Source organism: Cydia amplana, chromosome Z (genome assembly GCF_948474715.1).
Source record: "Cydia amplana chromosome Z, ilCydAmpl1.1, whole genome shotgun sequence".
Classification (NCBI taxonomy): Eukaryota; Metazoa; Arthropoda; class Insecta; order Lepidoptera; family Tortricidae; genus Cydia; species Cydia amplana.
Genome location: NC_086096.1, coordinates 36,836,500 through 36,851,592, shown reverse-complemented (window position 1 = coordinate 36,851,592; position 15,093 = coordinate 36,836,500). Strand labels below are relative to the sequence as shown.

The window sequence follows — 15,093 nt, the reverse complement described above, 5'->3', positions numbered from 1 at the left end:
AACAATAATAGCGCTTTCGCTGCTACTCCTACTGAAAGATACATAAGACTATCCCGTTCTGTCAGTTATCCCCACCACTCATGCCTAACCCAGTTTAATACTAGATTCATGTTTAGAAAGCAACTATTGTGCTAGTATTAAGGTTCGAATCTATGTAAACTGTTATGTGTGTTGCTTATGTGTGTTGTGTGTGTGTGTGTAATGAGCTGTCATTCGGAGAACAATCAGCAACGTAATTTTTTTGGAGATAATAAAACGTGTTATGTCCGAATGGGGTGTTATAATGAATTGGAACCATGTAAATAGGATGGTAAAATTGGTATTTAACGGGCATGTTCTCGTTCACTTATGACGAGGTTATTAGCAGCGGTAACCACAGAACAAGTAGATTGGCGATGCGAGCAGGGTACGTGTCGCCGCCGGTTATGAGCAAACGCTCGCATGCTAGTACTCGCCCGCGCTGACCGAAAAACGTAAACATGCCTTTTGCGCCACAATTACGTTCAGATTAAGAAGCCAGACATCAAATCTGACACGGACCAATCACGGCACGGGATTGACTCGAAGATGGAGTAACGCTACCGTATGTGTGGCAGAGGGGGTAGCGCGACTATGCTATGTCTAGAGGTTGGATTGTCTGTGTGTGGCGGTAACCACTGCATAAAGGATGACTCACGCTAGACTGGGCCGGGGCCGGGACGGAGCTTCCGACGCTTCGTTTACTTTGGAAAGCGTCTCGTGATCACCGATCAGCCGTCATAGAAGATGACATGTCGGACGCCCCGGCCCGGGCATGGCCCGGTCTTGCGTGAGTCATCTTTAAAGGAATACATATCTACCTTTTGTTTAACAGATTAGGGGTTAAGAAATCACCTCAGAAAATTCCAACTATAATTCACGGGGAATAAATGCGGTCGAGGTGTTTCAAGAAGTTTCATTTACTTTCGCAGTGAAATCTGAGGCACGAATTTGTTTTAAGTATATGTATTTAACTGATCTTTTAGTCTTTGTCTTTTAGGCTTTACACGCGGCACACGCCATCTTGTGGCCTAAATCGGAAGCTTGTAACTTGACATTCACACTTCGCACTCCAGTAAAGCGGGGGCTAGTTTGCTGCCCCATACAGTTCACGCACGGTCCCTATACCCAGTTCAGTTGCACTCAGATATATAGGAGCGGTCAAGGTGCTCAAAAATATCTGAACACGCACTCCAACGCCTAGTCAATAGAGGCGTGTTCAGATAGAGCAAGACAATACTTTTTGGCTAATGTAACGCGATTAGGGCATGAATACCGGATTTGTAGAGGATCAATATCGAAATACCGGTATTGGAACTTTTTAGTGTACAAACTGTGATATTATGACGAAACCTGTAAAACAAAATATGAAAAAGAAGACGATTGTTGGTTTCAATACCGGTATTGAGAACGGTCCGACTCGAACGATACCAGACGGCGACCTTGGTCCGGTCCAAGGCCTGTTCTGTGATCCGCCGTACGTCCGTTAAGGACGCAGAAGCTATACGTGAGAGCGAGATAGAGATACGCCCATGTAATACCTATTAAGTAGACGCGAACGAACGAAACGCGCACGAATGCGTTCGCCTAAAGGGTATTTGACTGTATTTAAAATAAATTATTTTACACCATGCATGAAATAAAGCACCAGAAGATTAATAGGGAAACGTAGACTGGAGTTAATTTTAGACACAATATCTATTTTAAAACCCGCATAAAACTAAAAGAGTAGGTAATTTGATTGTGACGTCACATGCTTGTGTTTCATATAAATTCCATAGTAGCAAAATCGTTTTGACAGTTCGAAAAAAGACGCTGATTTGACTAGTAGTCAAACACCCTATATGGCACCCTACACAGAGCTGACACTTTGACTGCATTCAGAACCGCCAGTGCTACACAGAAAAATGGTAAGTCGGTACAAATAATTCGTTAGCTTCGCAAAATGGGTGTCAAACAAATAAAATTATCTCTCACCATTGACAAACGTCTTTATTTATGACATCCGGTGTAAACACAAAGATACATCTGCGCACTCTACAGGGGACCCAGTCAAAAACTTTTTTTCTCAAAATTATTTGCATTTTTCTTTTATAAGTAATTATTAAAAATTTACACACAGCCGAAAACACCGAAAGATTTCTAGCTAGGATTCTTTTGTAAAAAATTCTCTTTAGCTTAGACATAACAGGACCGGGTAAAGGAGGTTATGTGAACATTTTGCTTTTGCGATGCCAGCGATATTTCGGGTATTGAGGAACTCAAAATACTTTATTATAAATACTATTAGCTACTAACAAAAAAACTATAACTATATTTGTACAATCGACTACCATTTTTCGTTGTAAACACATTTATTCTACGTATAAAGGCGCCAGTGCTTTACATTAATTTCTACAGTTTTATTCGGATTTCGTTTCACTCGTAGTTCAAATTCAATCGTTAACATATACAAACTGTCAGTTTTGTTACAATTAACAATAAAGGTCTCCTTTAAGAGAAAAAAGTGAGTTACGACCTCGTTCTTCGAAGCGACAGTTGAACATACGATCAGTTTTATAACATTAGTTAAGTCCAAAAGGCAATAGTCAAAATTTGAAGCTCGATTTTATCTTAGTCATAAGTCATAAGACATCAGAAAGCAACGATTACTTGAACTAGGAGTTGAAACGTTTAGTAATCCAAACAAAACAGTTAAAACAAAAAGCTTGCTAAACAAAAATGCCAACAAAATATAAGGTTAGTGAAGTTAGTGTCGCGACGCAAATCGCCAAATATCCACATGACCTGTACAATGACTGTAAGGCTATGTACAGACAAGTTACACATTACAAAGACCTATAATTTCTGCACAATATATCTTTCTAATATTAACAACACGATAAATTTGGGGCTATTACGTAAACATTCGTTAAACCATCCCATAAGTCACAAAATCGAGGGACAGTCGTGTCTAACAACGTCGAAATACGTCATAAGAGAAGGACGGAAGACTTACGAAGCCAAATTAAACTCCTGAAACCCCTAGGAATGAGTCCGTATATAAATATTTGCTACTGTTGGTACCCTATTGTTACATCTTTGACACTTAGGCTACCCGGTAAAATATATTGGCATATCTAGACACCTTTCCACATCTCTTAAGCATTGTACAAGGGTTTATCAGTTCTGTAAAATTTAACTACCAGATTTGTCACACCCTAGAAGATAGAGATCGAACACCGAACTAAAATAGGTCAGACTTATAGTATTGATGAAAATACTAAATCACTTCAATACTGCTAATCGAAAATATGTCTCTCAAAAATGTACCACAACCTTATTCTCAACTATAAGCAAATTTTATAACAATCAACAAACGCTCGGGTCTACACGACGAAAGCCTTCTACACCATCCAACACCATCTATCGGGAACGAAGCCGAAACAAAGCTACCCCCAGTCGCTATCACACTTCCGGGGCAAGCAGCTCTCCAAGGCCTTCGCCTCCGTATCGGAGTCAGGGGATCAGAGCTCCAGGTACGCTGGGGGGGTAGGCCGCTCCGGTAGCATCATACACGGGAAAAGCGGGTCGTCAGGTAGGAATATACGCTCTTCAACAGCGTGCTTATAAGACGGGTCCACGTCCAAATCCGCCATGGCTAGATCGGCTTCGAAAGACTCCCATCTACAGGGTGACAAGTCGGAATAATTTTCACCGGCATCCGGTGTTAATTGAGCGCTAGGAGAAGTGGCTTCGCCATTCTTCTCCATGGAAGAAGTGGACACGAAATGGGATGAGAAAGTTTGTGAATCAGCTGGGGAGAGATTGGCCGATGGGGTTTCTGGCGTGGGTGCCGTTCGCCAGACTGAGCTTAATGGTCCTCTAGCAGGTTGGGGAACAGGCGACATGGAATTGGTCCGGACATCGAAGCTAACCCTGACTTCTTTCTCGGGGCGCTCCTCGACAAGCATGTTGAGGTGAGATCGGTAGCTGCTGGCGGGCAGGAGTGCTAGGCTGGAGACCCGCTGGAAGCTGGATGCGGATACCTGGCGCTGCTGCGAGTCCAGCGTGGCCAGGGAGAATGTGAGCTGTGGGTCTGGCGAGTCCAGCGGTGAGCCCAGGGGAGTGCCGGACATCGTGTTTGCTCGGTATCTGAAAGAGATAAATAAGTCTTATTTTATACGATGGACAAGGTGGGTATACTTCTTTTTTATTTATTATTATGATACTAAAATGAACTAAAAGCTTAGGCATTACCTAAATGTTAACTATAGGTAAATTCTACTACAATACAATCAAATCACTAATATGGCTATCTTTGATAATTCATAAAAAATAGGACCCCTACCACAACTAATGAAACACTAGTGATCACTACACAGACTGATGTCTTTATTAATTAACTTTTGTATCATTGGAATAAACTCTTTAGGTTGTTCTATTACAGGAAGTTAAGTACTCACATCTGACGCTGAAGAAGACTCTGCCACACCGCCTTGAGGTCTATCGAAGGAGCCCGCAGCACCACTGTCCTGGTTCGACCAGGAGTGCGGGGTGCGCAGGAGACGAGAGGGCTTTCTCCCCCTGTTCTTCCTAGGATCAGCCTGAATTCTGTTGCTGTAACAAAGAGGCAGGTCAGAAATTAAAATTGATAAGCATTAGGCAAACATTGAAATGTATCATTTTTTGATTGACTCTTGGTGGTAATTGCAGAAATTTTCCAAAAAGCTGATAATGTTCTTGGAAAATTCAGAGTTTTGGAAGGAATTTTGAGGTTTCTCTATTTTGGAAACCTTCTGTCAGCCATCAATAGGCTAAGCAAGAATACGCCTCGTCAGTATCCCTGGTGCAAGATATAGATAACCTCTAATTTTTTTAAACAGTTACAAAGCTGCAAAGCCTACCAGTCGTAGAAGTTTGATAAGTTTCCAAACAACAGGTATACCTTTTTTCCTAAGATTGAACTGAGCATCAGACACAGTAGCCAGCAGCACCGGCTCTTCCGTGACGAAAAGCACCCGATCCCTGGAGACAGTGGCGAAGAGTAGAAGGTCGCTGAACAGCAGAGCCCAGTATGGACGGACGGCGCGCCCCTCCACCCTGGACAGCTCGCCTCCGAAGATCCATTGCCGGCCGGTTGTGCTTAGGATGAAGGGCTGGAAGGAAAACGACAAATCAAGCTATTGTCTTCAACACAGAACAAGTTACAATGGCGATGCGAGCAGGGTGCGTGTCGCCGCCGGTTTTGAGCAAACGCTCGCATGCTACTCGCCGCCGCTGACCGAAAACGAAGTAAATATGCCTTTTTGCGCTACAATAACCTTCAGATTAAGAAGCCAGACATCAAATCTGTCTAAAGGAGGCGTATCCATTCACCAGGCACACAAGTTTTTACTACCGTTGCGCGAGTGTTAGTAAACTTATTATTTTTAAATTTATAATGTAATTTTTGACGATCATGATGAGAAGATAAACATAATTTTGACGAATGTAGCAAATTTATAGTGTAATTTTCATCTTGAAATAAATAAATCTAAAAATCTAAAATCTAAAATCTAAATGTGGAGAGGAACGAGCGGCGACACCGGTTCCGATACTAACTGCGCGCGATAGCCATTCTAACCTCTTTAATAATGTTCTGCGGTCTTCGACCACAGTTCTTATACGGAAGGTAAAGACGGGGTAAATAAGGGAAACAATCTTATGATAGTCTACAAGTTTAGGGTTTACTTTACATTGGACATTTCATACCGTTAGTATTGACAACCGAATTAGCTTGAACCTTAGATGGATCAACAATTAAAGTCTGTGACCGTACCCTCATACAAAAATGATGAATGAAGAAGGTTTTTAAGATCGTAGCATGGGAATATGCCCGCTCTTTGTGGACTTCTCAGGGAAACAGATCTGATTACGTAAGGTGAAATAGAAACCATAACACTGTTCGTAGTCAGTTTCCTGTACAAAGCGGGAAAACGCTGGAATCGGCTACGAGCGTAGCGCTACGATAATGTTGGTAGTGAATGTGTTAACTGTTAACTGACATGTCCGTTTTGTTAAAGTGCAGATTTTACTGTAAGATGTTTTCCATATTTCCCTTAATTTTCTCATATTCGCTTGGGAATCTTTATCTTACCTTACACCTAGTGAAGACGAGTCTACTCTCAAGGTCGGCAACGGAGAGAAGCGGTTTGCCGTCGCCAGCCAATCCCATGAGTCCCGAGCCCGCTGTCACGTCTTGGTATGCGCTCTGTGGAAATTTAAATGCAATGTACAGAGTGCGTTTAAGATATTGAATGGAAGCTGCATGCCTATACTGCTCAGTATTTATACTCTCTCGAAGTAATGATTCATCTATTTCGAATACGCCTTTGAGGCATGGACTGCCATGTATGTACAGACTACAGATTGAGCTGTACGACGCATTTAGATGGTCATTCTCAAAAAATATGTCTGTGGTCTAAATACGAGTAATTGCCGCAACCCATACAAAATGTATGAAAAGAGTCGTGGCAATTAGACGCAAAGGCAGACATATTCTCAGAGAATGACCCCACAAAGACCGTTATTTTACTTAAAATAGAATTTCACGCCATTTTATCGTTACCCCTAGCACTAAATAATATGCTTGTCGATATTTTATAATGGTACAGTACAGTTAGTAAGAGCTAAATATCGGAGAGCCAGTGTATGGTGACCGCGATGAATCTTAAGTACTCGTAGATGACCACACAATACATGAAACATATTAAGACGTACTTTGATTTTGTACCTATCGGATTCAAAAGTACAAATCTGTGGCCTTAGTGACTTGTACTCACGGGTAGCGCAGTTGTAAAAGGGCGTAAGTTCCACGAAACACTGCCCTTTTAGACCTAACCTGCGAGAGACTTGTACCCCTTTTCACTAGGGCCACAGAAATATCGAGGATAACACACCTGCAACTGGTCCACAATAACTTGCAACTGTTTTTTCTCGAGCTGATCATACGGCCCCGCGCCCGCCGACGCCGCAGCCGCCCTCATCAGCCTCAGCAGCTCCCGGAACTGCTCCAGCGGCTTGTGGACCAGGGAGGTGATGTCGGGCCTCCGCCGGGGGATCGGAGGGCTGGTGCAGAAGCGCGAGAAGGCGCCGCTGGGGTCTTTTGACTTTTTTACCTGAAAAATAATATAATCGAATTTATCTTAAACGATTTTACTTACGTATTCCTCGTTCTGTTACTACGCGTGACTCATGTCTCTCTCATGGCGCTCTCATGAGCGTAGTTCTCAATTGAGTCCACGGAAATGCCGCCAACTCGAACCTATATCAGGGGCCTTATCATAATAATAACTTGCTGTCGCTGGTGTGCTCGCAAGTGGCTTTCCTTATTGCGATTTGGTTAGGACCTAAACTGAGTTTCTAAGCGACTTATTATATAGCTCCGTCCTTCAGCAATTCAGTCTAGGTTTTAAACAGAATCGCAATAAGGATATCATGGTAAGGCCCCAGAATTCTCAGTGCTTTAAAAAGGAAATCTACGCTCTCCTTCCCTTCCTATATATATAGGCTTAATTTAAGGAGCGAAGAAAGCAAGAACAAATTTGATTAAAATGATATAGACAGACTGTGTTCGTTTTCGGTAACACCCAAAAATATAGAAGGAGCTGTAAAATGCCTAAACGCTTATGGAAGCCATCTTGAATCAGACAGATCTTGGTTTCAGATCTTAGTCACCGAAATCAAATGTACAAACTCGTAGAGATACTTACAAGTACACAGTCCGCCCTCTTCAACCCGAGGCAGTACTTCTTGTACAGGCTGAGGAACACAGGCGCCTTCTGCAGGTAGACCGCCACCACCGTCGACGTTTGGATCTCGCCATCATCCTGCACTACTTGGTCTAGTATATCCTCGGATAGCCTTAGAATCTGGAAGCAGGTAATTTTATTTTATTAACATATTAACTGCCAATGTTTTTGCAGCGCTACGCTCATAGCCGATCCCAGCGTTTTCCCGCTTTGTTGAGGAAAGCGACTACTAACAGAGAACCTGATGTATACAAAGCAATGTGTTAATCCGTTCTTGACTAATGAGGCAGACTAAAAGTTTTTCTCACTGTTCTACTCCTTTTTGCTCCATCTTTGACATTATTCTTGTTAATAGAAAGCAGTGTTGGCCGAAAGTTAATGCGAATTGAAAATGTTGGCCATTAACCATTATAAATTGAACCTTAAACCGTATCGGACGATTATAGTTTACGATTCAATTTATAATGGTTAATGGCCAGCATTTTCAATTTGCATTAACTTTCGGCCAACACTGATAGAAAGTGATACAGGTTGATGTGCTGTCGGAAAGTTTCCACAATTGTGAAATGTCCAAATGGAAAACATTCGGAAAATTCTCTTTGTTTAGTAGTATGGGGGTCGAAAATTTCCGAAAGTCTCCTGAAATTCCCGAGAATTTTTGCAACTTTGTGGAAACTTTACCAGCTTGCACATCTGCAGATACAACATTCCTTATAATAAGCTGTGCCACAACTGTTCCTCCATGAAACCTAGCAGTGTCTTCAGGTTGCTAACTGCCTTCGTTGTCCTTACCTCTTCTAAGTTCTGAAATAACAGCTGATGGTCGTTCGGGGCTATGAGGTCGGCTCTCTCAGCCAAAGGTGACACGAAGCGAACCAAGCCGAATTGAAGACATGTGGCATAATGCTGTTCACGGGCCACCACGGCTAGGAGGGCGCGCTTCCTGCTGTCTGCTGTGGGGGCCTGGGGGTAGAGAGCCTGTTGTCATTATAGGCTGCCCTTAAGATCGCTCAATAAGATAAGATACAGGCCGCGTAGCCATCATGAGAATCGCTTACGCTCCGTAGCAGTACCTATTGTATTATTTGCTCCGTAGCGAACGAAACGCAACTGTCACTGTTGCACTAATATGGAAGAGTGATAGAGACACAACGCGTTTCTTTGTCGTACTGCAAGCGAATGTCACCTTGGCTAGGCCGGAAGGGTGTTTAGTACATCAATGGCCAAATTAAAATGGGGATTAGGTTAAGGCATTTGCTATCTTCTCATGTCTAGAAAAAACATTTTTCCCACGTTTAATTTTAATAATTCAATAATCCCAATTTTCAATAATCCCCTTTTCTTGACGATAAAAGATTTGGCTTTTTGTGATTTCAAGTATGTAGTTTAGTTCTACTACTCGTCACCGGATGTCGCTAGGTATACCTATGTATCTGTTCTATAAGTCGTTTTACTATGCACCACTAGATGGCAGTAGCAGGTATCTGACATTAATGATAATTGTTAGGTAATTTCATGTAATTTATACACTTATATTTTTTTCCTCGACCGTACTTTCCTTTAACGGTCATAAGATACACTATCTAATTGTGGCAGTTCTGACAAACCTAACCCAAAGTCAACGAGGTTGCGTTGTTTTTTATCACCTATTCCTAAGGCCACACTGACCCTTCGGTTTCCATCATCAGAGCAGCTCGATGCCATGATGGTGGATCAGTATAATAATGCATTGTTACCATTTTATAATTTTGTAATAGTTCTCTTTCAAAATTATTTGCACCAGTCTATTGTTCTGCATATGGGCATTTTCACCAGTTAGCAATCGTTACAAAACTGACGGTCAATGTCAGATCCCATACATTTTGTCAGGAATGTAACGGTTAGACGTTACTGAAACACGACTTAAGTCGCGCTTTAAGGCGCACAGTTAAGTGAAAATGCCCATATACATACGGTCTCTTTTTGGTTATCTTAGTTATGTAGGTTACAGAATGGCAGATAGTTTTGACACGACTGCACTGTCAAGGGGCCCACAGATTACTAGTCCGCCGGACGATATCGGCCAATAGTTGACATTTCCGAACAACTGACAGGCTGATATCGTCCGGCGAACTGCGGCGACGCGGCGGCGGTGTGTGCACGACTGCGCGTTATTTGGTCTAGGACGGCAGCCGCCAGACCAGAGGGCCTACCGCGAACCACGTTCGACGTGTTGCCTCCCTGTCACACTTACGTACGAATTCACAAGTGCGACAGAGAGGCAACACGTCGAACGTGGTTCGCGGTAGGCCCTCAGAGACTGCTGGCGGACTGGTTATCAGCGGGCCTATATGTATAGGTGTTAGTGTAGGTGTGGAAAAATGAATGAGGTGTAAAAAATAAGAAATTAAATAAAAGCAATAAATTTATTTGCACTAACACAAAGGAACATAAATCAGAAACAAAATAAAAATAACAGGAACCAAATTTTTTAAATACACAAGTAAAATAAATTAAATTATAAAAATGTTCACTACGTAAGGTTGTACACACAACGTTATGAAGTTTATTTAAAAAAACTGCTTCAGTTACGCGAGGCATTCGGAGAATTTTCGAGAACTTAGTAAAAATATTATGCATTAGATATTTTTGAGCATGAACCCATTTTCATAATTAGGTAAGGCCGCGTTCTCACTATGTCGTAACGACAGATCATCGTCAATAAATAAACAAGCCACGACAGGTCCATTACCGTTCTATATGTGACCACCTCCATTAAAATGTACCTACAGCGGGCGCAGCATGGTTCCATTTTTATCGCTTGTCATTATGCCCGTCACTTTCGCACTTACATAGGTACTTGTTAGAACGAGACAGGCATGGTGACACGCGATAAAAATGCGACCGTGCTACCGCCACAGGATACGACGCACGACTATCTGTCGTTACGACATAGATAGTGGGAAGGTGACAGTTTATAGACTTATATTTCAAGATTTTGAGCAAGCTAGCAAGATATTCACATTGTTCGATCCTATATCGGTGTTGGATACGACCACAAGGAAGCAAAAAGTAAAAACAAAAAAGTTGTTACTTGTAGGTACCTACATAAAGTGAAGTTCTACAACTTGCAAATATTAAATCGGTACGTAACAAGATTCTGGAAAAATTCTCGTTAGTGCAACGCATAACGAAATGCCTGTACATAATCAAGACATACGTAAAAATGTCTCGAGTAGGTATATTTTATTGTAACACACATAAAAGTATCTATAGTAATCTATAGTTTCAATAGAAAGTTAACACACAAATTATAGAATGCAGAAAAAAAAACAAATGAATAACAATAAAGGTGCTTAAGGCGTAAACGTAACGATTCCCCGTTATAATAACTTAAATACTAATAATAATTTAATTTATTCTTTGTCATTATTTCATATAAACACAAGTTTGCTACGAACATAAATATACATCAAATATCCGTATTACTAATAGGATATTAAAAACAGAAAAAAAAACAACTAATAAAAAAGAGTCGAAAGCACACGCTGTTTTGTTTGCAAGAAATAATTACAAGACAATCATACTAATCTAACTAAACTACCTATACAAAACACGCCCTTAAAATCTACGAAATTACTATTGTTTAATGGAATGTATGAAGATTACATCTAATTTATACAAATAAATTATAGTTACAAAACTACTGTACAAAAGTAACATAATAATGAAATAAATTACAAAAAAAACACAATGCACACAAAATCAAAACTACACTAGCACCTTCCATTAAAATTACAATATTTAAAAATATTTGTCATCATGATTTAAAAAAAAATCCAAAATTACCCCTATAATAAATTCGATCAGAAATTTTACTAACATTTGACTAGTTTGCCACAAAATCAAATTAAATTTATCACGTTTTAGAAGAATATAGAGATACAACATCATGGAATGGAATGGTCGAATTTGTGAGTGCAGAAGTTGTTAGTATTGTTTCTAAAGTAACAAATTAGAATAACAAAAACTATGCTCATCTTCGCATTTGGAATGAAATAGCGATTGTGAAATATTGTACTTTAGTTCATTTTGAATAAGTACTTCATTCAATTACAAGCTATTCAATGATTGTGATACTTAGCATTACTTTTATAACTGTTGTATAATGCGTATTATTCATTATTAGTAAATAATACGAATACCTACGTATATTCTCTATGACAAACTATTGACCCGGACTATAGTGTATAGGTGGCCTTAACTAGATATAATTGGTCAAGCAAATCTTGTCAGTAGAAAAAGGCGACAAATTTGAAAAATGTCGGCGGGAAGGGATATCTTCCCATAGAAAATTTGAATTTCTCGCCTTTTTTACTGACAAGGTTTGGTTGACCAGACCAGTTATCATGGTCGCATTTTTATCACTTGTCATGCTATGCGTCACTTTCGCACTTACATATTTGTTAGAATGTGACAGCCATGGTGACAAATGATAAAGAGCCGGCCATCTTAGCGCTACAGCTATAGTTTTAATATCGCGCAGTACAGCGCCACCTACAGTCAAAATTGTGCGACCAGAATATTGTGACGACTCTTATTATACGTCCATACCGGTGTCAGTTCTATAGTACGTCAAGCAAATCTTGTCAGTAGCAATGTACTGCAAATTAAAGTAGGGTAACACCATGTAACACTCAAAGAGCAGAATTGCGCTAAGAAAAGCAGCAATGTACATCGAACCAAAACATGTTTATTTTTCCGCCCTTCATACGTCAGTTCGAATGAATTATCATAACCTCAAATTTTAGTAATGTTTACCGTCAACGAGCATGATTGTACATTGTAGGCACCTTAGCTTTGCTTGAGGTCATGCATAATCTTGGTATTTAATGGTGACAGCAGAAATTTCTCTTGAAATAGAAACGATTCAGAATGTAAACAATAAGATGATGGCTGTCATTCACGATCCACATTCCACAGATAACACACAGATGACACGCGATTTTGGAATTATTCGAACACAGTGTTGCTAACCCGCGATTTTTCAAATTTGCCGCCTTTTACTACTGACAAGATTTGGTTGATCCAGTATATCTTCAGACCTTTCAAACAATGATCCCACTACCAACCTCTTTCGAGAACGTCACTTGGGGCAGCTGCAGTTTGCGTCGGTCGAGACTCTGACTGGTGGACGAGCAGGCGGTCGGTGGTCGGGCGACGGGCGCGGGCGACGCGGGGGCGACGCGGGGGGAGCGCGGGGCGGGCGGGGGCGTGGACTCCGGGAACGGGATCGTCACTTGTGCTAGGCGAGGTCGCGCCCCTACTCCGTTCTGCGGGACTCTTCGGAAGGTTTCGAGCTGGAGAGTTTGGCCGGCCGATCTGGGTGACAAAAGTTAAATAATGAGAACAGCGAAAATATTAACTGGCTAAAGATTTAAGTTGGTTCAAATAACGGCGAAGAAGAGCATAATGATTAGTTTTATTATTTTTAGTTACTAGTTTCGTTAGTTATGAAAAATGCCTAGCACGGGAATTCACTAAAATGTCCGATAACACTCTACTGCCAATACACGAAGACATGGACAGCCTCAAAAACACCCGACTGAAGTCCCGAAACGCCCCAGCGAAATCCTTTCATACCCATGACCCGACATGGAAGGCCAGTCAAGCTTGGATGAGGGACTGGGAAGCCCAGCAGCACAAAAACGCAGTAAACCCCTTCTTTGAGCTCAGCACACAGGAGCGGCCCAAAGGGTTTAAAGAAAGCCGCCAAATATGGTGCAGGCTTAACCGTCTGAGAACCGGTGTGGGCAACTGTGCGTACCTCTGGCACAAATGGGGGTGGAGCGAATCGGCGGCGTGCGACTGTGGAGATCCGAAACAGACCATACATCATATAGTTTTTGATTGCCCCATCACTAGATACAACGGATCTGTCGAAGATTTTAAAGAACTGACAAAGGACGCGAGTGTATATCTGCAAAACTGTAAATTTTAATTTGATGTAATCATTATTGTAAAAACCAGTGTGTAAACGCCATACGATAAATAAATAATAGTTATGTTACTGGTTTAGCGTACATCAGGCGCTGTGAGTCTTCCGTCTCTGGTAACTGTGATATCCATCTTCTTCCTCGCGTTATCCCAGCATTTTCATCACGGCTCATGGGAACCAGGGGTCCGCTTGACAACTAATCCCAATTTTCCAACCCAGAGGATAAATTAGGCCTTATCGGGATTAGTCCAGTTTCCTCACGATGTTTCCCTTCACCGAAAAGCGCATGGTACCTAAATATCAAATGATATTTCGTACATAAGTTTGAACCCGCGACCTTCGGATTGAAAGTCGCACGCAAGAACCGCTATGCCACCAGCGCTCGTAACTATGATATCCAGATTTTTTTGGCATTATGGAAAGTCCATCACGTTTGCTATACTCACTTGACCAATCCCCGGACTTCGTCCTCACTGGACGTGACAACGTTCTTGTTTCCGACGAACACTATGTAATCCCCCGCTCGGAGGCCAGCGCGTTCGGCCGAGCCGCCGGCAGCAACGCGTTCGACACGCGGCGGACGCGTCCACACCACAGTGAAGCCGAAGCCGCCGTTCGTGCCGCGGGTCAGTCTGCGGAAGCATAGAGAAAAAAACACATAGAGTGCTCACTCCATACATCAGTTTTAGTACCAAAAAGACTATTAGCATCTAGCATCGAGTAGCGGAACTATCAGTACCGCTACTTGACAAATTGACAATAGATGTAGCACCGACCGGAAAGTCTTATGCTGTTGAGATAAGACTTTCCGGTCGGTGCTACATCTATTGTCAAGTAGCAGTACTCATAGGAACTATAGCTACTCGATGCTAGATGTAGACACTGAAATTAATAGTCTGAACTGATGTATGCAGTGAGCACTCTTGTCTTACTATATTTCTCTATGGCGGAAGGAGTTTGGTTATTTAAGAGCCACGTACACCATCCTACTAACCCAAGGTTAAGCAGTTAAACCATTAACTCAGTTTCAAATTGTACTGGTATAACCATGGTAACTCCATGGTAAACTCTGCCAACCCAGGGTTAGTGGAATGGTGCAAGTGGCACTAAGACGTGATAGCCTTCTTTAGAATGTTAGGAATGAATTTTGATGGACGGAGAGTGGATGGTAGACCTAACAAACGATGGATGATGTGAAAGAGGATATGAGAAAGAAAGGAGTGAGTGCTGAGGTGGCGAAAGATAGAGGAGAACAGAAGAGAAAAACATGTTGTTCCGACCTCACATAACGTGCGAAAATGGTAGGAAGAAGAAGACGCCTATGTT

At 41.7% G+C, this 15,093-nt stretch overlaps 1 protein-coding gene across 1 annotated transcript in view; it reads right to left on the bottom strand.

The window, feature by feature from the left end:
* Window positions 1-15,093, bottom strand: part of LOC134661244 (uncharacterized) — a 104,635-nt gene that overhangs the window by 31,227 nt on the left and 58,315 nt on the right. The window contains exons 7-15 of the mRNA XM_063517231.1: window positions 14,214-14,399; window positions 12,902-13,151; window positions 8,583-8,768; window positions 7,752-7,910; window positions 6,939-7,157; window positions 6,137-6,250; window positions 4,946-5,156; window positions 4,464-4,617; window positions 4,047-4,152 (exon numbers count right to left, since the gene is read on the bottom strand). Of these exons, the coding sequence (XP_063373301.1) occupies window positions 4,047-4,152; window positions 4,464-4,617; window positions 4,946-5,156; window positions 6,137-6,250; window positions 6,939-7,157; window positions 7,752-7,910; window positions 8,583-8,768; window positions 12,902-13,151; window positions 14,214-14,399 (1,585 nt within the window). The remainder of the gene's footprint in view (window positions 1-4,046; window positions 4,153-4,463; window positions 4,618-4,945; window positions 5,157-6,136; window positions 6,251-6,938; window positions 7,158-7,751; window positions 7,911-8,582; window positions 8,769-12,901; window positions 13,152-14,213; window positions 14,400-15,093) is intronic.